Source organism: Heptranchias perlo, chromosome 5 (genome assembly GCF_035084215.1).
Source record: "Heptranchias perlo isolate sHepPer1 chromosome 5, sHepPer1.hap1, whole genome shotgun sequence".
Taxonomy (NCBI): Eukaryota; Metazoa; Chordata; class Chondrichthyes; order Hexanchiformes; family Hexanchidae; genus Heptranchias; species Heptranchias perlo.
In genome coordinates this window covers 41214039-41240245 of record NC_090329.1, presented here as the reverse complement: position 1 = coordinate 41240245, position 26207 = coordinate 41214039, and the positions used below count along the sequence as shown (strand labels likewise).

General features: G+C 42.1%; 2 protein-coding genes across 4 annotated transcripts in view; both read right to left on the bottom strand.

Annotated features, from left to right (window-relative positions):
• Nucleotides 1-5278, bottom strand: part of lpin1a (lipin 1a) — a 138170-nt gene extending 132892 nt beyond the window's left edge. For both annotated transcript variants that reach the window (XM_067984282.1, XM_067984285.1), the window contains exon 1: nt 5111-5278. In XM_067984282.1, coding sequence (XP_067840383.1) covers nt 5111-5179 — 69 coding nt within the window. In that variant the 5' untranslated portion in view covers nt 5180-5278. The remainder of the gene's footprint in view (nt 1-5110) is intronic.
• Nucleotides 5279-19872: 14594 nt separating this feature from the next.
• greb1 (growth regulating estrogen receptor binding 1) overlaps nt 19873-26207 on the bottom strand; it is a 205571-nt gene continuing 199236 nt past the window's right edge. For both annotated transcript variants that reach the window (XM_067984281.1, XM_067984280.1), the window contains one exon: nt 19873-25623. In XM_067984281.1, coding sequence (XP_067840382.1) covers nt 25460-25623 — 164 coding nt within the window. In that variant the 3' untranslated portion in view covers nt 19873-25459. The remainder of the gene's footprint in view (nt 25624-26207) is intronic.

Sequence of the window (26207 nt, the reverse complement as noted above, 5' to 3'; positions counted from 1 at the left end):
AATTATTGTTGAACATTTTTTTAAAAATGTAAATAAAATCTTTTTTTACTTTTTCTTTCTGTCTCTTTTATCTCTGTCTCTTAATTCAATCTTTCTTTCTCTCTCTTTATTTTGCTTACTGTGCCTAATTTGACATTGAATTCGCTATTCTAACTTACGCTTCCTGATCCTGAATGCGCTGTTATTAACGATTCTTCAATCTTGCCCTGGCTCGCCCTGTTCACTCAGGTCCCAGATGCCCTGAAGAGGGCGCTGCATTGTTTGGCTGTCCTATTGACAGTAACTTGCTGTGCAAAAGCTCATAGAAAGTCTATAGGCAAGTAAAAGTGTAATGAACAGCAGGAGTCATTTGTTCGCCATTCACAGCAAAATCCAGCCCATTGTATCTGCAATTTTGACACTAGCAATCTTTCCTTAACATTTTTATGTGAACTTATTTATTTACAGTTAATAGTAGAACTTAAGACGTAAGAAGCTGAAGGAAAGGTTGGCATCTTCCCTAAAAGGAAAATGATAGTATTTTATATTTCAATATTAAACACTCCCTTGCTGAAGTGGGAGTAAAATTAATAATGAAAAAACTCATATTCCTGTTAAGAATATTGTTTTGTTTTGTAATTAATTTTCAGCTTTGTCGAGACCCGCCATTTTGAATGTCCCCATGTATCTGGAAATCATTCACTTAATATCAGGTGCATCAGGGACGGCTCCATGGACAATCACACAGATTTGCCTCTGGGCCAGGTGTAGATTCTCAATGGGAGTTACATGACCCAAGCAGAGTCTGCGCTGAGTACACTACATACTACTGGCTGACATCAGTGGAGCAGTTCCCTTGTGTGAGGGGACATCTGAAATAGGAGGGTCTGCACAGGACTGAAAACCAGTGATGAAATTAAGGTTATGTTTTACATTAGATTTGTCTTCACTGTTTTGTACCATGGGTTGGTGGATTACTTTCCACTGAAATTACAACTGCTTACACTATTTTCAACTTCTTTACTCAGAGAGTGGTTAGAATGTGGAACTTGCTACCACATGGAGTAGTTGAGGCGATTAGCATAGATACATTTAAGGGGAAGCTAAATAAACATGAGGGAGAAAGGAATGGAAGATTATGCTGATAGGGATAGATGAAAGTAGGGTGTGAGGAGGCTTGTATAAAGCATAAATAACGGCACAGACCAGTTGGGCCGAATGGCCTGTTTCTGTGCTGTAAATTCTATGTGAAGAACAAATATCAGCTGTGTTCCTGTTAAAGATCAACAGGTTAGAAAGAATTATCTTTAACAGCTTTTTAATATGTGTTTCTGTTGTTTTTCAGAACATTTTTGTTTAAACAAATAGTACATTTTGTTGGTAACTCGAGGAGAAGTGGCTGGGAGCAGTCATTAATCTCGATAGTTTAAGAAAGATGAATTAATATCTGTGGGGATTAATCCTGTGATTCGGTGCTCCCAGTGGGGAGGAGCATTTGCAAGGAGTGCACACCGAGCGCACTCCCTGCAACCTGCGCCATTCGCTGGGAGCACCGAATCCTGACATCACCCCTACAGTCTTGATCCAGAGATTCTTCAGATTCAACCACATGGTCACTTTTCAGTGACAACTACCTAATACGACCATCAGTCCTGCTTTTTAAACAAAAATAGTCAAAATAATCAATAGAAAAACAGAAATAAAAAGGTTGCTAAATTTACTGACAATCTTTTGATTCATAAATACAGTGCATCAACAATGATGGAAAGAGGTTTAATTTCCTCCAGTAGTGCACTTAATTCATTCACATAAAAATCCTGTGTGTACTATTTAATCACAGCTGTTAATACATTTGAATAGATTACTGACTGTATGGTGTACATAGGAATGTTACATGTATGCATTATTCCTGTACTGATATTTCTCAGTGGAAATGATTTTTAATTAATATAAGCTATAATGAGGTAGTTTCCTCTTCCAAGAAATACTTATTAATAAATAAGAAACATATTTTTGTTAATATGTGAAATCAAAATCATTGACTGTATCTTACTCTTCCTGATAGCTTGAAAGATGGTTTTCTGATGATGATATGATAATAATACTTATGTTTACACCTTATCATAAAGAGTGAATTACTCTTGAAGTGAATGGCAGTTGTTGTGTAAGCAAACATGGTAGTCACGTCTCACAAACAACATTAAGGTGAATCACCAGTTAATTTGTTTCAGGTGGCTTTGCTAGAGGTTGGCCAGGACAACAGGAGAACTCCCTGCTTTTCTCCAAATAGTGCCATGGGATCTTTAGCATCCATCTGAACCACCAGAACAAGTAAAGAAGCCTTCTGGTTACCATCTCATCTGAAGGACAACACCTCCCACACTGCAGCACTTCCTCAGTATTGCATTAGAGTGCTGGCCATGCGCCCCTTTCACATACACAATACATCTCCACTTTACCTCTTGTGCTGAAAAATAACCTATAACATTACAGCAATGGTTCTCAGTGCACACAAAGTCTATCAAAGACACCAGACAAGTAACTTTCCTGACCAGAATTTTGTACACACTGTCCTGAGAAACACAATCAATATTTGCATTCAAAACATTGACAATAAGTCGAATCTTTTCAAGGGGCACTATCTTCATGAAAAAGTTTTGGGGGAACCTTTTTTCAGTTGTTTCTAAGCACACATTACAATAACTTATGGGGGTAATTTTAACCTAACTTACCCGGCAGGAAACTGACGGTATTGGATTGGGTGCCCATTTTGCACTCCGCCTAATTTTACTTTCCATTGATTTCCAATAAAATCCTGTCATATCTTCTCAAACTACAGCAACAAGTGACTTCAATGTGATGTTTTCATGATACACAACTCTCTGGTTCTTTCACTACAACCAATGGGGGGGCAAAATTGGGCCGCGTAGCACCCGAAAATGGCGTCCGAGACCTGCGCGCACACTTTTGGCGTGACGTGTGCAGGATGCCATCTCAGTGAAGGCGTTTGCGCACACACACCTAACGAACGCCGGCAGCACGTAGAGTAGGGAGATTATGACGATTATGACAGTGTGCTGATTTAAAGGGACCACTGCTATTTTTGAACACCACGGTCCAGCCAACGCTCTATCTTAACCTCGCACAGCTGAACAGGTCTTAAAAGGCATGGAGGACCCTCAGCAGCGCTATTTAAAAGAGATCATGCAGGAGTTATTGGTTAGTTGCTGGATTATTTGTTCTGGCTGCTGATGCATTTGTACCTGATTTTGGAGGTTTCCTATACTTGAATAAAGTTGCAATACTCTACAGGTAGTGGGCTGGCTAGCCGACAGGCAACAGCAAGGGCACTGGCAGTGTGGCAGGTGTGGGACAGGAATGCTGTCATACTGAGAGAGGACAGCCGGTTCATGTTCCATGGAGCCACTGCCACTTGCTGACACCTGCAAGAAAGCGGGACGTGTATCAGTGAGTGTCCTGCAAGACGTTTGAGTGATGTGGCTGTCATGGTTGAAATAGCTGCCAGTGTGTGTGACCTGTGAGTTGTGGGTGTGGGGCTTGCAACAGTGGTAATGTGTGAGCGTGAGATGAATTATCTGATTGGAAGAGTTGAGTGCTGATTGAAAGAGTTTGTTGGTATGTGGGTGATGGGGGGTATAGTGCGTGGAGCAGTGGATGGGGCTAGTGGTGCAGTTGGTGGGAGATGCCACTTGACAGTTGAATTCACTCACCTTGACCACTAGTGTCAAATCATTGAACTTCTTCCTGCACTGCATCCATGTTCGTGATGCTATGCTCCTGGCATTGACCTCGTCCGCTATTGCCTCTCACTGCCTTGTGAGCATATGTCTGGTGGGCCTCTTGCCCCATGCAGATATAGGATGCCCCTCCTTCTGCCCACCTCTTCCACCAAAGCCTCTAGTGCATCATCCGAGAACCTTGATGCACACTCTCTCGCAGGCCTGGTACAAACTCAGATCGGCAGATTGGAGGATGTGGGATGTAGTTTTTAGAAATCTTTATTCAATATTTTAAAATATAACAACAGTTTTTAAACATAAAGATGAGACCTGCATTTGTGTTTTACTTGTGCAATTTCTGATCTCCGTTCAGACCCACATCTTATATTTTGAAAATATCAGAGTCCCACAAACAATGAGCAGCCAAGTTGTTGCTCATTAACAATTCCAGAGTTCCCATCATCCCCATGCTTCACTATATTGCAGCACAGATTCACTTCACAATTGATTTCCACCACTTCCTGCAGCCACAGTGCACCTCCTCTTTAAGAGGTGCAGGCTGCCTTTAAGTAATGCTACCCACTTCCGATATCAGGACCTCCTGCTGATGCATGCAGCCACTCAACAGCGCAGTTAGTGCTGGCTACACGCAGCAATCATAGAAATCATCAGGCAGCACAAATGTTACATGCTGCCTGCATCGCAACCAACGGGCGCAGGTTAATGGCGCACCGCGATCCCAGTGCCCGTTTTTGGGAATTAACCAATTTAACCCCCATGAATTTTTTCCAAGCAGACAATGCACTTTTAAATATGCTTTGGAGGCATCAGTGGCTCAATTTACATGTTGTGCAGATGATTCATTGGGAATCGTAACCTCGAGTATTAGAATCCCAACTAGGTTGGAACTGACTAACATTTGCTCTTGAATTCTCTTTCCTAGAGTGTGAGCTTGTAATCACTACTGGATTGTGGTCAGACAGAAGATGGATTAGGGAAGTGGTGTTCCTCTCTATGACACTGAACCATCCTTCCTCATAGGCCAACCAAGAAGGTACTTTACAAAAACTGAATTCGAGGAAAATTCTTTTCAATATCTGAGCCAGCACACTGATATATTAAACGCTCAAAGAAACCAACTCAACTACCAATAGGAACAGAAAAATATTACACTATACTGCTTTATTACTCTTGATAGTCACCAGAAAACACACAAAGTTTGATAAGTTAGCCTGGTCTGTTCAAACCCATCACTGGGTGATTATTACCATGCAATCGCAATCACTAATGCACAAGTAACTACCAGCATATCGGAACAGTTCCCATCCATTTAAAGCATCATGTTTATTTTTTTAATCATTATATTGAATAGAGTAAAGCAGATATTTTACCCATGACCAAGTAGAATCTGTTGGACTCCCAATGTACTTAATTTCTTCTTCTTTGTCTTCTTCTGTCATTCTCCTTTCATATTTTCACAATACGATTTACCAATCCAAGTTAAATACAGGGCCTGGCTTCTAATCTCAAGTCGAGCAGTGCAGTTTCTAAGGAAATCTTGTGTACTATATATCCAGCAGGTTACTGATCATGTTTATGTGCTAATTTTACATGACCATGTTCTAGAAATGGCCATCCAAGCAGAAACCTGAGCAGGGAGTCAGGCTGCAGTCATTACTGCCCTGACCCCTAAGATATTCCGATGTCACAAAGTAACAAGTTAAGCTGTGGTTTTAGTGGAAGACTGGAAGATTGATAAACAACCTAACAAAAAGAGTCTTAAAAATAGTTCAAATTTTATTAAATATTACTTATTTCAGGCTTGGTAACGTCACACTCCTCTAGAAACCTCAAGTTGGACAAACTTGCAGTATCACAGGACACAACGAGGGCACCTAAAACACGGCATGCTGTTTCTCATCCACAATTTGGGAGAAAGGAATCAAAGAAAATAATATACTACGCACTGAATAAAAAACACAAATTAATTGTGATTTAATTTTCATGATTATTCTATTACGTCATTGTAAATAATGTTTCAATAGTTGCAGTCATCAAAGTGATATTTCATTGCAAACAGTCATCCTTTGCAAGCATTGTAAGGCAATAGTGCCTATTGGTTAATGTAATAAAACGGAAAGAAAGGGCTCATACACAACTCAAATAATGAAAACAAGGCCAGAGGCCAAAACATCTTAACTCAAGTGCGTCTAATTCACTGCTGCTTTGAGGTTTTGTTTGCAGTGTTGCAGCTGCTATAATAGTGTTCATTATTTACTTAATTTCTATTTTATTTTAGCTGTGTTATATTTGAATCACCCAGGCTATATATCAGACTAAGGGGGTGAATTTCCTTGTAGCTTCCGCCAACATAACTTTGGCAGAAACCCCGCTTGCATACGTTAAGGTTGTGGAGTGGGAGAGATTCAGAGGAAATTCACCCCTGAGGTGTTGGTGTAGACATGGCGGGGTTGGGGGGGGGGGGCAAGAGTGAGAGAGAGAGAGAGAGAAACTCCCAAACACTATTTATAGCAAAATCATAAAAACATTCTTCACATACAGACTTCCTATTCCACTACAAACGAACAAAGGAAATTTTCCACCACATACGTGTCTGGTAATTGAGAACCTGACGATTACTGTCCTTTTTCTCCTATGCTCAGGATAAATTGTGTCTATTTTTTGAGCTAATCGTAGCTTATACAGTATTCTTTATTCAATGTGAAGTACAGAAGTACTACCCATACCAGCAAATATAGTTGAGCATCATTTCAGTTCATTTGTTGCAAATCTTTCCCCACCCCCACTCCGGTTCATGGAGTAGCACTGGGCAAAAGAAAAGGTATAAAGTCCATTAGGAACATCTTACAGAAGTATAAATGTAAAGAAGATGCTTCGTATTTTTAAGAAAAACATTCATTTGTGAGACTTAGGTCCCGATATTAATGTGGGAGCATGTCGAAAACCCAGAAAGGCCAGGGACGTGGAGACCCTGCCGATCTTAACGCATGACCTCATTTGAATAAAATGCTGCAGTCTCCTGCCTGACAGCCTAACGCACTTTAGGGTAGAAACCTGCTGTCCTTACCCAGTCTGGCCTATACGTGACTCCAGACCCACAGCAATGTGGCTGATTCTTAATTGCTGTCTGAAATGGCCCAGCAAGCCACTCAGTTGTACGATCTCGCTACAGAAAGTCACAATAAGAATAAAACCAAATGGACCACCCGGCATCGGACCACTAGGCACCAGGCACGACAAAGGCAAACCAAGCCCAGTCGACCCTGCAAAGTCCTCCTCACCTATATCTGGGGACTTGTGCCAAAATTGGGAGAGCCGTCCCACAGACTAGTCTAGCAACAGCCTGACATAGCCATACTCACAGAGTCTTCCATCACCATCCCTGGGTATGTCCTGTCCCACCGGCAGGACTGACCTACCAGAGGTGGCAGTACAGTGATATACAGTCAGGAGGGAGTGGCCCTGGGAGTCCTCAACATTGACTCCGGACCCCATGAAATCTCATGGCATCAGGTCAAACATAGGCAAGGAAACCTCCTGCTGATTACCACCTAACGCCCTCCCTCAGCTGATAAATCAGTCCTCCTCCATGTTGAGCATCACTTGGTGGAAGCACTGAGGGTAGCAAGGGCACAGAATGTACTCTGGGTGGGGGACTTCAATGTCCATCACCAAGAGTGGCTCGGTAGCACCACTACTGACCGAGCTGGCTGAGTCCTGAAGGACATAGCTGCCAAACTGGGCCTGTGGCAGGTGGTGAGCGAACCAACATGAGGGAAAAACCTACTTGACATCGTCCTCACCAATCTATCTGTCGCCAATGCATCTGTCCATGACAGTATTGGTAGGAGTGACCACCACACAGTCCTCGTGGAGACAAAGTCCCATCTTCACACCGAGTACACCATCCAACGTGTTGTGTGACACTACCACCGTGCTAAATGGGATAGATTCAGAACAGATCTAGCTGCTCAAAACTGGGCATCCATGAGGCGCTGTGGGCCATCAGTAGCAGCAGAATTGTATTCCAGCACAATCTGTAACCTCATGGCTTGGCATATTCCTCACTCTACCATTACCAACAAGCCAGGGGATCAACCCTGGTTCAATGAGGAGTGTAGAAGAGCATTCCAGAAGCAGTACCAGGCATACCTAAAAATGAGGTGCCAACCTGGTGAAGCTACAACTCAGGACTACATGCATGCTAAACAGTGGAAGCAACATGCTATAGACAGAGCTAAGCGAGTCCACAACCAACGGATCAGATCAAAATTCTGCAGTCCTGCCACATCCAGTCGTGAATGACGGTGGACAATTAATCAACTAACGGGAGGAGGAGGCCTCGTGAACATCCCCATCCTCAATGATGGGGGAGTCCAGCACATGAGTGCAAAAGACAAGGCTGAAGCATTTGCAATCATCTTCAGCCAGAAGTGCCAAGCAGATGATCCATCTCGGCCTCCTCCCAATATCCCCACCGTCACAGAAGCCAGTCTTCAGCCAATTCGATTCACTCCACATGATATCAAGAAACAGCTGAGTGCACTGGATACAGCAAAGGCTATGGGCCCCGACAACATCCCAGCTGTAGTGCTGAAGACTTGTGCTCCAGAACGAGCCGCGCCTCCAGCCAAACTGTTCCAGTACAGCGACAACACTGGCATCTACCCGACAATGTGGAAAATTGCCCAGGTATGTCCTGTCCACAAAAAGCAGGACAAATCCAATCTGGCCAATTACCGCCCCATCAGTCTACTCTCATTCATCAGCAAAGTGATGGAAGGTGTCGTCGACAGTGCTATCAAGCAGCACTTACTCACCAATAACCTGCTCACCGATGCTCAGTTTGAGTTCTGCCAGGACCACTTGGCTCCAGACCTCATTACAGCCTTGGTCCAAACATGGACAAAAGAGCTGAATTCCAGAGGTGAGGTGAGAGTGACTGCCCTTGACATCAAGGCAGCATTTGACCGAGTGTGGCATCAAGGAGCCCTAGTTAAATTGAAGTCAATGGGAATCAGGGGGAAAACAGTCCAGTGGCTGGAGTCATACCTAGCACAAAGGAAGATGGTAGTGGTTGTTGGAGGCCAATCATCTTAGCCCTAGGACATTGCTGCAGGAGTTCCTCAGGGCAGTTTCCTTGGCCCAACCATCTTCAGCTGCTTCATCAATGACCTTCCCTCCATTATAGGGTCAGAATTGGGGATGTTTGCTGATGATTGCACAGTGTTCAGTTCCATTTGCAATCCCTCAGATAATGAAGCAGTCCGTGCCCACATGCAGCAAGACTTGGACAACATCCAGGCTTGGGCTGATAAGTGGCAAGTAACATTCGCGCCAGACAAGTGCCAGACAATGACCATCTCCAACAAGAGAGAGTCTAACCACCTCCCCTTGACATTCAACAGCATTACCATCACAGAATCCCCCACTATCAACATCCTGGGGGTCACCATTGACCAGAAACTTAACTGGACCAGCCACATAAATACTGTGGCTACAAGAGCAGTTCAGAGGCGAGTGACTCACCTCCTGACTCCCCAAAGTCTTTCCACCATCTACAAGGCACAAGTCAGGAATGTGATGGAATACTCTCCACTTGCCTGGATGAGTGCAGCTCCAACAACACTCAAGAAGCTTGACACCATCCAGGACAAAGCAGCCTGCTTGATTGGCACCCCATCCACCACCCTAAACATTCACTCCCTTCACCACTGGCGCACCGTGGCTGCAGTGTGTACCATCTACAGGATGCACTGCAGCAACTCACCAAGGCTTCTTAGACAGCACCTCCCAAACCCGCGACCTCTACCACCTCGAAGGCCAAGGGCAGCAGGTTCATGGGAACAACACCACCTGCACGTTCCCCTCCAAGTCACACACCATCCTGACTTGGAAATCTATCGCCGTTCCTTCATCGTCGCTGGGTCAAAATCCTGGAACTCCCTACCTAACAGCACTGTGGGTGAACCTTCACCACGTGGACTGCAGCGGTTCAAGAAGGCAGCTCACCAGCACCTTCTCAAGTGCAATTAGGAATGGGCAATAAATGCTGGCCTTGCCAGCGACGCCCACATCCCATGAACGAATAAAAAAAAATTACCATGACTATGTGCCAATATATGTATCTGCACTAACAGAATTTATTGATGGTCACAGCTTCTTCCGTTTATGTTCATTGTAAAATCTTCGAGCACGGTACAAAACAATTACTCATCTTTTTAAGATTTTGCAATGGGTTGGCACTAAAATAAAAGTATAAGATTAACGTTTTACTGTTTATTCTGATTGTAATGTGGATATTAAGTTGTTATTGGGCCTTCAGAATTCTGAAATGTTATTTCATAAGATGCATTAGAAATGGACAGAAAATCTTTTTTCCAGAACTTATATGGGAGAAATGCATACTTCGAAAAGCAAAAAGGTAATCAGAAGCAGCTAGCAGTCTATGTCAAGTTGCTATACTTCTTGTTGTGGTAATTATAAAGGATTGTATGGCAGACTTTTCTGTTTGAGCAAAATACATAATAACATGGTAATGTATTTCAGGCAGGAGACCATGGGGGTAATTTTGACTTTGGGTGATAGTGTAAAATGAGCGATATCGATTCAGCCGCCCGTTATACATCTCTCCTGATTTTCGTTTCCATTCAAGTCAATTTCCATTGGAAGTGCCTCCTAATATATGGAATCTTATCAAAACTTCTATTGAGTTTCCCTTTAGTCTCCTCTTCTCAAGAGAGAAAGCTCCCATGGCACAAGAGTGCATTTCAGACCTCAGTCCTCTGACGTTTACTTTGTGGCCCTCTGCTGAACCCTGTTCCACAATATATGTTCCTTTTAAAGTAGGGGAGCAAAAACTAAACACAATAGCCTAGATCTAGTCACATGAAGGCTACATAAAATGTTAAAATTACTCCTTTTGATTTATAGGGCTGATTATGCAGTTGAGCGCACTGGAAGTGTCAACACCAATCAGGTGACAGGGAAAGAGGAAGGGTGGAAATACCGGTCGGCCAGTTTCTCACCTGATGCTCCGAGAGCACCATTCTGCAGCAAGGTTGTGTTTTGTCGTGCCGAGGGCATTTGAACTTTTCATGGAATAAAGTCATTAAGGGTTTGAAAATTATGAGTTTTTTTTTCCTCCACTGAAATTGTTGCGTGCACTAAAGACACCTTCAGCCATTTTGTATAATGTACTGGTGTCAGAAGTTTTTGGATTCAAGCTCCACTATAGGACTTGAGTGCGTAATTCAGGCTGACATTTCAATGCAGTACTGAGGTTGTGTTGTGTTGTTGGAGGTGGCATCTATCAGCTAAGACTTTATACTGAGGCCCTGCCCACCTGTTCAAGTGGATATGATAGATCCCATAGCTCTATTTGAAGAAGAGCAGGGAGTTTTCCCAGTGCCCTGGTCAACATTCAGTGTTCCACCAATATTATCAAAAAGTCACTTGTCTGTTGTTTGTTGGACCTTGCTGTGTGCAAATTAGCTACTGTATTTGCCTACAAAATAACAGTGTGAACACAGACAAAAATAATTCTTTGGCTGCGAAGGATTTTGAGGTATCCTGAAGATTTTAAAGTTTGCTCTTTCTTCTTAAAGGAGGGAGCCATTCTTAACTTCAGTTTTATTGCATTTACTGCTGGTTTCATTCGTGATCATTTTTTCCCCCTTTTATTTTTGGCCCTCTATTTTTTATAATATTGGCTTCTGCTGCCCCAGGATCCCACCCCCACCCCCCAATCCAATGACTGATCAACCTCCAGGCTTCCTGATATTGCACTGACCTAGAGCTGGCGAGCTGCAGCTGCCCATTCAGGGCGTGCAGCTCATCAGCGGCATGGTGATGAGGCCCGGCCTTCAGAATGGATCCAGGCCTCCCGCTCACAGAATCGGGCGGCCAGAGTTAAAATCTACCCATTAGGTTTTAGATGATGCCATAGTCTATTGGTGTCAGCTTTATTCGTTGTCATGATAGATTGCTTGCATTTGCTCATGAATTTGTCATGAGCAGGTTGTAGGTGTCTTAATGAAGTAACCACCTAGACACAGTGTATATCCATGAGGAAAAGCATATGGTGTTTTGGTTTATGTCACTGTGCCAGACCTGATGTACATTTGCTGAGTGACTGGATGCCTGTCTTAAATAAAGCTTTCTGCCTTCTCAAAATCCACCGCCACTTTTTCCATGCATGATTATTTCTGGAATACGTACAGCTTACGTTAGCAGACGACCTTTATGTCTACTGGCTAATGATGTTCAGTGTGTAGTACAGGAAGATGGGAAATATCAATTAATGTGACGCCCACTGCCTGCCAAGTTAGAATATTCTAACACTGAGGTACTTCAGCTGAGAAATAGATGGAGAAGGTGGCAAAACGGAGCAGATTGACATTTGAAGCTGGCAGAGTGTCAGGCAGCCGTCAAACTTGAATGTGAAAGGAAGCCTGTGTTTATGTTGCTGAGCCATCTGTTTCAGTCTCTCATATGTATATATGTACCATGTCACTACATCATTCCTTTAAATACTATATTCCATTGTGTTGAAATATGTATCAAAAGCATGTGATTTACTTTCCTGAAACACTACAGACTTTGCTCTTTTGCTGTTGACATTGTCAAAGTTGATCGTTGTTTGCCAGGGGAAATCTGGGATTTAAAAGAATTCATCTCATCTTGTTTAAAGTATTTCAGACACTGTCATATGTTGTCAGCTTCAACAAAGAAAATCTCAACATATACACTTCGACTTGTTCTGCTGAAGTCTATGGAAACTAATACTGATGGTTGTTTAACAGTGTTAGCAAAAAAACATGTGCCAAATTAGTACCAAATTATTCACCACGTGGACAAAAATTTAAAATAAACTTAACATCATCGTATATTGAGATTTCAGAGCACTCAAGTATTTTTTCTAACATCTGTGTTGTTATTGGTTGTACAAACAAAGTCAGTGAAGTTTCCCCATTCCACACAATTCTGCAAATTGCTGAGTTTTGACGAGATCCCATTAAAATCTACTTATCATCTTGGAGTGCCATCCAATTATAACTCATTTAGTTTGCACATTTTCCAGTCAACCGTAAAGTCTATTCAGTGAGTATTGGCCAATAGCATCATTCCTGGTGCTGTGGTTATGGTGATCGAGCTGTGGTGCCTACATTAGTTCTCTGCACAAGATGATCCGGCACAATTCACAAATTAGCAACCAAAACTGTCTCACTGGCTGCAGTCAGGGAAACCAATCCTACAGATTGTCTGCAGAAAAAGATGTTATTTACCTGTAAAGCATCCTATCGCTGCTGGTACTGCACCCGCCACAGCCCCCAGCCTCAAGATCCCCAACCCCCTACCTCCCTCCCCTCCGTGATACCCGACCCCCAATCACATTCCTCTCCCCCCCCCTCCCCCACACCCCCGAGATCCACGACACCCGAACTCCAGGCCCCGATCCGTGGGCTGCTGCCGGCTAATGCTATCCTCCCCCCCCCAACACCCATCACTTCCCCCAAGTCCTGCAATCCCCCCAGAGACCTGCGACTCCCCCCCCCCCACCAACTCAGAGTCCTCCAATTTTCCTCCCCCCCCACCGCCAACCTGATTCCCTCACTTAGCTATGCAATAGCCACGGCCTGAACTTTGTGCACGTACCTGCTTGGGGCTCTTCCTGCAGCGCTGTCGGTATGGCAATGAGGTGCAAGGCCCAATATCCTGGGCTCCTCGAACCTGACCATTTGTGCGGAGGGCAGGTTCCCAAGTACAAGTCCCACTGCACTTTCACTGTAATTACTTGTTGTCATGTGTTATAGGCGTATATGTATCGCCATTTCTGAGTTATCGGTTTTTTAGGGGGCTGTAACAGCAATTTTTGAAGTTGTTGGTCAACTTTTGCTAGTTTTTCTAGCTTGGCATGTATGGGTGATCACAATTAAGATGTCAACCTAAGAGCAAAATAATTACATAACCTTTTACCCAGAGTAAAATGAACATCTAATCAGAGAGAGCCAGAATAATTTTCAGAGCTGGGATTAAAATAACGTGTTTCACACTGCTGTTTCATTTTCTTCTATAATCATTTCCAAATGTGGGTGACAGTTGAAAATACTCCGTGCCAATGGGTTTCTCAGAAATGGTTTGGTTTTAATATATAAGAAATGCTGAACATTTTGCAGTTTCTTTAATAACATTTTTGTACAAGTATATTGAGAAACCAAGTAGTGACAGATAATTGCAGGCAAAGTACAATCATTTTAAATTATGTATCAATCCCTTTAAAACTATAGAAAAACAAATCATTTTATTCATTCACAACCAAATTTCAAAAACATTCATTACAAACAATACAGTTCATTTGCACATTTAAGGTTTCAAAATCACAATGTATTGGCTTTTGCACATACCCACAGAGCTGGAAACTGTTAATGCAATAAAAGGAATTTCAAGCTTTTGTCCACAATGTGAAAACAGAGAATTTTCCAAAGATATGATGACTTTCTCATTACTATGATAGCTTATAGTCTTATTAACTACAAGTAACTTTGCAGAAGATCTCCTAAAAAGTCTTGCTGGGTGGATCTAAGTTATGAATTACAACCATGACAATCTCTGAAACAGAGGAAAACTTATTACTGGTTTATTTTGTGCATGAATAAGATTATTCCAATTCACTGTAAACTAACTGATTTGGTTTATTTTTCCTGTTACTGTTGTCTGTCAGCATTCGTTATTGAGCTGATAAGTTTTAATGTGATTTCCAGCTCATGAGTGAAAAAGTGAGGTGTTCGCAAACTGTTAGTTTGCCACTTTAAAGATCGACCACACAGTCTCAAAGTTGCATTATATTACAAAGAAATGTCATTTACAGCTTAGAATTGAGTATCATTTTCACCAATGACCTACAAATAGCATATGAAAATGCAATTGTTCTAAGACTTTACTTCTTTGTATGGAATATATACTTGGCCATTAAATAGCCAAGTAAAAATTCCGTTTACTTGGCTATTTAATGGGCATAGCTACTTAAATTCTGCAATTGTCATATAGCTGATCCTTAGGAAGCCAAAAATTATCCTGCAGCACTTTGTTCATTTAGGAACTCCAACCTTCCCTCAAACTCTATGGGAGTGAAATTGGTCTTTGCCAGTAGCGTGAAACAGGCTTATAGCGAATCAGCAGCCCTTTTACACTGCACCCAATTTTCTTTTCCATTCAAGTCAAATTTCTGGGCACCAGACTTTAGGAAGGATGTCAAAACTTCTTCCCCTAAAAAAAAATCACAGATCAGCCATGATCTTATCAAATGGTGGAGCAGGCATGAGGGGCTGAATGGTCTACTCCTGTTCCTATGTTCCTGTGTAAAACCTTGGAGAGGGTGTCTAGGAGAATTATCAGAATGATACCAGGGATGAAAAACTTCAGTTATGTGGAGAGACTAGAGAAACTGGGATTGTTCTTCTTAGAGCAGAGAGGGTTAAGAGGAGATTTAATAGAGGTGTTCAAAATTGTGAAGGGTTTTGATAGAGTAAATAAGGAGAAGCTGTTTCCACTGGTGGGAGGGTCAGTAACCAGAGGACACAGATTTAACATAATTTAAAAGAACCAGAGGGGAGATAAGGAGAACATTTTTTACACAGCAAGTTGTTATGATCTGGAATGCTGATGGAAGCAGATTCAATTGTAAGTTCCAAAAGGGAATTGGATATATACTTGAAAACAAAAAAAATTCAGGGCTATAGGGAAAGAGCAGGGGAGTGGGACTAATTGGATAGCTCTTTCAAAGAACTAGCACAGACATGATGGGCCGAATGGCCTCATTCTATGTTGCAAGATTCTATGAAAAGAAAATCGAGTGCTGTGTAAAACAGGCTGCCAATTCGCTACGATTGCTACTGGCAAAGACCAATTTCATTCCCTATGTCTCACTGACTGTCATAGAGAGGTAACTTTTAAGAAAGTTTGTTATAAAACTTAGTATTAGCGATCACTAATCACACTTTACTTAAAATATGGTAAGTTTAGTTAACTAACTTGTATGTATTAACTGGCCTGAAATCTGCATCGTTTTTTAAAAAGTACATTTCAGCATTATACTTTGGAGTTACTTATACCTTGCTTAGAATTAGTACTTTGCAGACCTTGTGATATGTAGATAATTTCAATTCCTTCCACAGAAGCACAGATAATTGCCAATGAAAGTATAAATACAAAAGAAACTTCACAAATACATCAATTCCAGTGTCAAATATAAAAGTACCAAACAGCATAAGGTCCATTCACTGTCTGAAGTCCTAACAAAGGAAGTTATCGCTTAAATGTACATTTGTAAAACAAAATGTTTCCACTTTAAAAGACTATGAAACATTGGAAAAATAATTTTAGAAGATATTGAAAAACATTAACAATCTACTATTATGCCTACAGTACAAAAATATAAAATGTTTGTGAGACTGTTCAGACAAAATATCGCACTGTAAGAGAACCTGCCAATTTAAACAGCACTTAATCTGGTTCTTGTAGGTTAGAGTATGGTAATGTAATGTGCTTTCATGGTTTTCATAATTCACTTGACAAAATAAAATACATGAAAAGATACCCAAAAAGAATTCTGAGGATCTTGTTTTAGATTGAATGGCTAGAAAATGTCCCCCTGAATACAAAGTATTGGATATCATTCAAACAATGCAATAATTAAATAGCCTTAATTAAAATATCGAGAACTGTTCATATTCTGCATATCACAAATAATAGTGAAATAGAATCAGACCTTTCTTTGTACTGAGTGCTTTAGAAAGATGGATTAGATGCATAGGTTGTGATGGGGCGGTGCGGGGTGGGTGGGTGGAGAGGATTGTGAAGGTTTAAGCACTCGGTCATCACACTTCTCTGGTCTGGAGATTTTATTCAATCAATGAACACCTTGGGGGTGATTTTAAGTCACTGTGCCTGGCAGGCACGGGGTGGTAGCTGTCAGAAAATTGCAGTGCACTTAGTACCACCATGTTCCCGCCCATTACCATTTTCCAGGGGACCTCCGCATCGGTGGCCCAGGTGCCCCCCCCCCCCCCTGTTTCAGGCAGGAGCCTCAGTCAAATATGCTAATTGGGCTCCTATGATGTACATAGGATCCAAACGCAATCTTTAGGTACCATTAGGTGCACCACGCATGCTCCATCCATTGATGCCAGGTGTTGAACGGGTGAACCAATGGCCCTTAAAGGGATTGCTGCAGGCCGCTCGGGAAAAAGTAATTTTTTTTTTTACTTTCGTGGGGCCAGGAGATGTACGTTGCCCCACAAAAATCTTCCAGCCCGCTGCTGGCGTCCCTCCCACAAAAAATAAAACTTCCGGCTTGTTATAGCCGCCAGAAATTTCCACCCCTCCCTCCAACTGGCACGCTGCCTGTGAGCGCTGGAACAGCCAGCTGTTATTATAAACCGGAACTATTAATAACTGTAATAAAAACCTGCTTAGAAAATGTTAAAGAAGTGTTCACATATCAAAATTATAATCAAGGCCTCTATTTTTCTGCATAAGTCAGGGTGGGGGAGAAGTGGGCTGGAGAGATGGGAAGAGGAGTGGGAGGGGATAGGAAGGAGAGGCGGGGGGGGGGCGGTAAGAGGAATAGGATGGGGAGAAGAGTGGGAGGAGATGGGAATGGAGACAGGGCCAGGCTGGTAAAGTCTCTCAGGGTTTTTTGTAACTTTGGGTAATTAGGCCTGTAGTCATGGTCTATGAATCTGAATGCAGCTTTGAATTTGCTGACTTCTCAAGGCAGCAGTGATTGCTACATAATGAGATAGGATACAATAGCAAACAGGATCAAAATCATCAACAATGTCACATGTTATGAATTATGACGCAGGAAATCCTTCACTGTGATGATACAGGATAATAACATAACCACATTATATTAAGATCATTTCAGAATTAAATCTGCTGCACTAGAGTTAGAAAGTGAGATTTCAGAAATTAAGTTATCAGAATAATGCTGAAGTTCATTTAATTACCTCTTAGTATGAGTTTGCTGCCTGTACTTTGTGTCACACATAGTATAAATGGGTTTGCGATGCTGTGGAGCACAATACATTGTTCTAGATCAACAGAACGTGAAATAAAAGGATAATAATGTAAAAATGGCAGCATGTGTGCATACATCATGGTACTTTATGAAATTACTCTATGATTTCTAAATTTCATTAACTAAGTAATGGAATCCTGCACGCAATCACAAATGAAATGGCCAGAGTGTATGTCAAGAATGTGTGGAGAAAAGCACTTACTTAATTTAACTAGTCGATGTCCCACGGCATTGCATATGCAGAGTCAAGACCACATGGCTAAAAGGTTACAGGGCAAGGGGGATAATTGGATCAGGACAGGGGGAGTGGAGGAGGAGAGAGGGGAGAGAAGATTCGGTGGGGAAGAATTCAAGAGGAAAGGGTGGAGGAGAGAGTGGAGGAGGGGGTGGGGAAAGCAGGAAGAGGAGCAAGGGAGAGTGAAAGGAGAAGAGAGAGATGGGAGTCATTTGGGAGAAGGTTGAAGTAGCAGGGGAGGGATATGAAGGTAGGGAGGAGAGAGAAGGGAAAGGAGAGGTGGAGAAGGAGAGATGGAGAAAGAGAGAGAAGGGGAAGGGGAGAGATGGAGAAGGAGAGAGAAGGGGAAGGGGAGATGGAGAAGGGGTGGGGAAGGAAGAGGCGAGAGAAGCTTTAGGGGAGGAGCTTGGGGGAGCATAGAGGAGGGGGGAAGGGGTAGCGGAGAGGTATAAGGTGAAGGAGGGGGTAGGGATAAAGGAAAAGTATGGGAGGGGTTGAGATGAGGAGGATTGTAGGAGATAGAGGAAAGGAACTGGCAGTGAGGAGTGGGGAAGGAGAAGTGGGAACTTGAGATGAACTGCGGGGGAAGGGGGGCGCTGTCAGATTCTACACGACTCACTCTCTGTGGCACAATGCAGTACTTCTGGCTCGATGTCTATCAAGGTTTATTACCAGTGTTCGCACACCGAGGAGGCTTTTCATTCAAATAATCAAGGATCAGATTTTCTTTCATACCACAGAGTGATATTAACTTGTGGGCATGCGTGTCAGATTCCACTTGAGGTTTGTGGCCTTGTTGGGTAAGATTCAAACAATGAACTGTCATAACAGGAGAGTATTGGGGGGTGGGAAAGAGAGAGAATCTGGGAGACGCCACAAACAATCAACGTGTGCAGTCAGACTGGAGTACAGGCTTAGGGCTGGGAAGGGGAGTGCCGCAGGTCTGGCCACTCTGGGGTGATGGATGGAAATTTTGAGAAGTTGCATTTATAGGTGGGCGTGGCTTATTTCCTTGATCAGGGAGACGTGAGTTCTACTTTCCATGAATTAGATTTCCATTTAGGTATTTTGTTATTGCGACACAAAAACTCACTTGAAAAAAATGTGACTTTCACCCCCACGTTGGGATCCTGCGATAAGGTCTATGACATACTGATACTGCTACCTAGAGTCTTTGTACTGGAACTGCCTACTGACTCTCAGGGCCAAAAAAGCAGGATGCAGCACCAAGAAGCTTTGCAACTTGCGATACATGATAGGATTTTAACACTCGAAATGCCAATCACAGCACCATCTGCAGGCATAACTGGTATTGCAGGTAAATGTTGATTTCTTTTTTAATGGGTTTTCCTATTGACAAAGCTAGACATAGGAGTTTTCAATGCATTTTAAAAGTGAATGTTGTGACCCACCAAGCATTTTTAATATATACTCGGGAAAAAAACCCAGCATTCACACTTGTTTTTAAGAGTAGTGGTGATGTAAACTTGTGAATGTGAGTGTTTCTATTATCAAATCTTATCCTAATTATCTTTAAAGGCTCCTGATTTTGTTTGGTGAAAGCAGTGATTCTTTTCCTCTCTGGATATTGAAGAGCTTTTTATTTAATATTATAAGTACCAGGAAGGTGAGGCATGAGGCTCCATCAATCGTACTCTTATCACTGCTTGTTTTCAAGTTAGTCACATGAATGTGAATTGCTTGCAAATCCTAGGTGCATTTAAAGGATCTTTTGCTTATTCTAGGCTTTTATGCTGGTTAACCAAAAAGCACACATACAAACTTCAGCAGCATCAGCAAAAAATTACCAAGCCTTCATGGTGGAATTACTTTTATTTTGTAACACTGTATGTAAATTTATAAACAAAATAAAAAAAAATCTGTAAAAGTTCATGATTTGGCAAATTGAAATGTTTACAAATGTCTTGTTAGTGAACTCAGACCCTTACAGTAAAAAAAATGTTAGTACAAATTCAGTCATTTCTCTGTGAAATATGGACTTCATGCCCATAGATATTGAGTTGGATGGAGGTAAGCTTGCCTTTTTCATGGGTATATTAGTTGACCTTTCAGTCTTCAAATGTTTTTTTTTGAAAAGGAACTCTATTTTTACTGATGTTATTGATTGTATTTCTGAAAATGTAAGCGTCCTCCTTTTGTATCTTTACGGCAAAATATTAATGTTGCTCCTGCTGGCACTGTCCGATCTAATTTAAAATAAGTAAATTGTCTTTAAGCAGACACCATTGGAAATTGTGCATCACAGTGGTCACTTGTCTGAATATTGTTGGGTGCCCATGTGTCATACTGTTGAATTACGTTATTAAATAAAAATTGTTTTTATGAGCTCCTGTCTACTCATGGATACAGGTTCATGCAATATTTTGTTCATCTATTTCATTAATTTTTTTTAAATAGTTTTAGAGATGGAAACAAGACTAGTTATTTGCTAGCCTAAAAAACAAGGCAGTAAACCATACAGACCAGGACAGTACCAGCTTTGATTCCCAAACTGTTAGCTGATCTCATCTAAGGTGGCGTTATGAATACTATGATTGGCCTTAATGTTCCTGGCTGAGGGAGATGAAACAACAGCTGGGGTTCTCACTCCTGATCGCTATCCAGCAACACCTGCTGTAAATCATGAGTGTATGGCTATCATGCAAAGACAGCTTTGGGTACACCTGCAATTAACTCAAAGTCTAATAGCCTGCCAAAAACTTACAATGACACGTGATAATTGATCACTTGGACAAGACACCAGACAGTTGTAGCTCCCTTGGAACCAATCCCAGCACCTCAGGAAAGGAAGGGGGAAAAAAAGCAAGAGAACTGGAAATCAAACCTAATACAAATCACTTCCTCACTGACCAGACCACCTCCCTTGTGCTGAAATTAGATGGGGAAAGGAAAACTCCCAAGACTGGTAGTACCATAAACATTTCCTTTCCTGCTAAGTAGAAAATGTAATCACAGCAGTAAGGTGTGATTCATTTAAATAAAGTTAATAAAAGCCAGCGGCTCACATAGGAAGCAAAATTTTGCATCAGTGCCCTCTTTTGTTTCAGCCTAAAATCCTAACACATCACTCAAGTATACTCTTTGCAGGCATTACCTAACATTTATATTACCACCTCAAATGTATGGCATGAAGAGATTTCTAAGCCAGTGGAGTGATGCCGAACCAAAATTGAAATACTGTCGCATAGAAATTCCATTGAGTGTTATTACAATAGTTATGCTTCAGTTCCTTATAAAGATTTGACAGGTAGAATACTTTATACCTTTGGTTTCGAATCAAAGATGAAACAGGTTAAAATGCAGTCAAATGGCATGGAATGGAGAGAGTTACAGACTTTGGAAAAATACACTGGAGATCTACACACTCAAAGACTGTTGTTACCCCACTGCGTCCTCAACAGAGGATGAGAAGCCACAAAATAGAGCATATCACCCTGCCAGGCGCTCACCAAATGAACTCGTGGGTGGCTATAACTACAGGTTGTAACAAAATATAAGCTTGGCTTTTAACTCCAGGTGGGAGCCGTGCAGATAGGGGGCCGAGGCGGATGGGAAACCATCCGGCCCTCCGCCGTGAGGCCCGGGGGAGATTTAACTCCCGGGCCTCATTTGCACGGACCCAGTCAATCTTCCGCCCAGATCAGACTGGAAGGGCTAGCTGGCAGGTGGACAGGAGCAGGATTTCGAGCAACAGGAGGCTGCAAGCAGGGACCTGAAGAAATGGTCCTTGGCACTCACATAAGTGCTTAGATGGGGCGGGGTGGGGGTCAGGAGGGCACTGAAGTCGTGAGAGGTGGAGGGAACCCCGAGGCTTACTTGTGGGGTTCAGAGGAGCACTCCTGCTCCCCCTGTCCCCACAGGGAAACAAATAAAAAGAAAAATGACTTAATTTTCTGAGCCTCTTGTGGCCCAAGATCTGCTTGCTGCCAGGTTTTACAGGAAGGCCCAGTACTACGCAGGATCGCCACAATTCTCAGTTAGAATTGTGCCAGGGTCCTAATTGCATTATAAGACCCCAATATTAATATAGTCATAAAGCCCACGCCTGCTTGTGACAGGCCTCTCCAAATATTGCAAGGTTAAAATGGCGGCAGTCGGGAATGCAGTGGTAAACACTCTACCGCTATTTTAAGTAGTCAGCTGCCCTGCTCTCGTCAGGTGGGTAGGGTTAAAGTAGGGACTATAGTCATTCTTTGTGCATTAGGTAATCCTTTGAGCAATACATGAGCACTTCCGTAGAAGTTAGTACTTATATTCCTCAGCATGCAGACTAATGTTCTGATAATTACTGGCTTGGATATAAAATAAGGTAAAAAGATGTTTAGCCCCTATGAGATGATTAGTTCTTCTGATGTTGTGGTGAAAACCGATATTTAGATCTTACATACAAAGCTCAGAAAGCACACAACTTTTATACATGTTGTCCTTTAGATCAGGGAATTGCACACAATAAATTATGCAACACGCTCTTAAACATCAGTGATTTAACCCTTTATCCTGAAAAATATATTCCTATCATTTGCATTATTTTCCATTTGGATGGAAAAATTTCCTTAGTACCTTTACATTAGAAAATCTTACTGCCAGCTTTTAGTGCGACTCCTCCATTCTTAACTTCCCAAATGTTGGCAACATAAACTCTTTGAAGACTACAGTATTTCTGCACCAAACTAAAAAAAAATAAACACAAGATATATAATTTTTTAAGTTAATTCTACAAGGGTTGAACAATTGGATTAAGTTAGGCTTTGGATTCAGAAATCTCATCTTAAATCTCATTGGGCAGAACTGAGATCATGGAAAAATAAAATAAAAACAGATACAATTGCAGATATATTTCCTACCTCCCCCCACCATCTCCCGCACCATCTATTTTAAGGAACCATTCTTGGACAGTATAAGCAGAACTCTATAGTCCATCCTCCTTGACTGATGTTCCCACTCCATGGCCAACATTGAGTCCCTAACACACAATGCCTTCAAACTATGCAGAACTATGCTAATAAACTCTATGTAACAATGTATAATCCTAAAAATACCATGAAAACAAGATACAATGGATTAACCAAGTATGTCAGTGTACTTAAACTTCTGATAAACAACAAACATTTTTTAAACAACCCTCAATCCTTAATCCAAAGGAAAGACATTGGGCGCTAAATTGGGCCGTGTAGCGCCCGTTGTTTCGGTGCTACATGGCCTCTCCAACATCCAACTCTCCAACACCAAACGCCATCTTGGTATAGGAGTTAGCGCATGCGCAAACATCGAACGCCAGAAGCATGTAAAGTAAGGAGAAAATGGATACAATCAGTGTGCAACGCTGATTTAAAGTGATAGACACCATTTTGGGACATAACGCTCAACTCAACGCACAGTCTTAACTATGACCATCTGAACATGTCTCAGAGTGCCTGGAGGACCCCCACCAGTGCTATTTAAAGGGACCATGCAGAATTTACAGGTTAGTGGCGGAAATATTGCTTCTGGCTGCCGAGACATTTGTAACTGTTTTTGGAGGTCTCCTATACTTGAATACTAGGACGCGGGAACATAGCCTAACATTTAGAGCCAGGACGTGCAGGAGTGAAATTAGGAAATGCTTCTACACGCAAAGGGTGGGAGAAGTTTGGAACGCTCTTCTGCAAACGGCAGTTGATTCTAGCTCAATTGTGAGTTCTAAATCTGAGATTGATATATTTCTGTGAACCAAGGGTATTAAAGGATATGGGGCTAAGGCAGGTATATGGAGTTAGGTCACAGGTCCACCATAATATCATTGAATGGCAGAACAGGCTCGAGGGGTTAAATGCCACTGCCACTTGCTGCCTCCTGATATGCGCCACCTTCTCCTGCAAGAAAATGGGATAAGAGTCTGGGTGATATGCCTGTCATGGTTGAATAGCTGCCAGTGTGTCTGGCCTGTAAGTTGTGGGTGAGTGGCTTGCAACAGTGGTAATGTGTAAGGATGAGAGGAAGCATCTGATTGGAACAGTTGAGTACTGATGGAAAGAGTTTGTTGGTATGTGGGTGATGGGGGGTGTAGTGTGTGCAGCAGTGGATGTGGCTAGTGGTGCAGTTGGTAGGAGACGCCACTTGACAGTTGACCTCACTCACCTTGACCACTCATGTCAAAGCATTGAACTTCTTCCTGCACTGCATCCATGTTCACGATGCTGTGCGCCTGGCATTGACTTCGTCCCCCGCTGCCTCCCACTGCCTTCTGGGTATATGTCTGGAGGGCCTCATGCACCAACCCCCCCTCCCCGGTGGATATAGGATGTCCCTCCTTCTGTCCACCTCTTGCACCATGGCCTCTAGTGCATCAGTAGAGAACCTTGGTGCATGCACTCTCGCAGGCCTGGTGCCAACTCAGACTGGCAGATTGGTGAGGTCTGGCATGCAGATTAGAGGATGTGGGATTTAGTAGTGTGCAACCTTTATTCAATGTTTTAGCATAACTCATCAGTTTGTAAACATAGGGACGGGAGCTGCATCTGTGATTTACATGTGCACCATGCAGATAGCAGACTGTTATTTTCAGCAAATAACAGGTACCAGCTACCTTTAAGAGATTTTTAAGAGACGGCCTTCCTTTAAGAGAATGGAGCTCCCCCTGCTGGTGGAAAGTGCGAATTGAATCCTCGTGTCAATGCTGATTCGGTACACTGCCTGCAGTTAAGTCCTCTGTCCTGACGAAAGTCTCGTCCTGGCTGCGCAGGGACCACTGGGCGCGGGGTAATTGCAGATCGCTCTACCCCCGCCCAATAATAGGTCCTATCCAATTTCTCCCCCTTTGACTTTGAAAACAAAAAATGTCTTTCAGTCCGCAAAGGGTTTAAGCCCACTGCTACTCAACCATGTCAACACTTCCATAAGGCCTGATTATGAATCAACCCATTACCTGCAGGGCTACTTAAGAGTTCAGTTCCTCATTATTCTTCTCACAGTTCAAAAGTTCTAAAGTGCAGATTTGCCACCACCTACCACAGTATCTGCAAGGAGGGCACACTTCCTGATTTCTCTCAGAATAGCAGAGCGGTGATTCAAACCAGGACATTTCAAACTGGATCTAATACAAAGTCATTTACTCTAAATTATACCAAGCAAGAACAGTTCACACTTCTATCTATTATTCAGATAAGTAAAGGCATTTGAAAAATTCTGTTTAAAAAAAATGTTAAGGCAGTGCATAAGATTGATGAATGTTTACAGGAAATTGTTCTTGATGGGTATCAGTCTTTACATTTGATTGATTTGGTACCATTCTATTCAGTTTTTTTAAAACACTGTTTTAAACATTGCAACATGTTCATGGCTCAAAGAAAATTCTGTGTAACTTATGGAGTGCTCATTTTTGTAGTCTTTGGGTTACATGCCTCAGACATGTCTTCCAGTCAGAAAAAAGAGTGGCTTGTCCTCTTGGGAGTTAGCTGTCTGAAATTCATCTCTTAACCTGAACTGCCACTCATCTTCTAGCTCCAGTCTCACAACAGTCTGGCGAAGAGAACTACGATCTTGACAAATTACACACAGCGTGGCACCTAAACAAATGAATTTGTAAAGTCAGTACAAGCAAGCTTTTTTTAAAAAGTGTTGGTTTAAAAAAGATCATTGTCCAAGGCAGTATCCATTACAAAGGCATTGGAGACTTAAATATATTTGAAAAGCTTCAGCAAATGCAAAATGTTATGTACACTATATTAGCACGTTCTTTCAAATGCAAAATCAAATTTCAACATTTTAAACTTTTGCAGAATTAATAAAATGAGACACTTCTTGCACCTAAATATTACAATCTATCACAAACCATGTTCAGGAGGTACATTTTGCTCCACCAGACCTCGTCGCCAATAATGATTTCTATTAAAATCCTGCTAATCTGTACATGAGAAAAACACTATTGTTGTTCGTAAATCCTTTTGTTTCCCAAATGGCTTACAGACTAAATGTAACATGCATAATGATACTGAGACATAGAGACCTGAAGGTCTTGTGTTCAACTCTGATCTGTGCTAAGCTAGCTAGTCTTAGTAATAGGTGCTGCGATTGGCTTCAGATTCCTGGGCTAAGGAAGGGAGTATTTCCTTACACCACATTATATTTTCCAGAGACTTTGAAAGTTTGA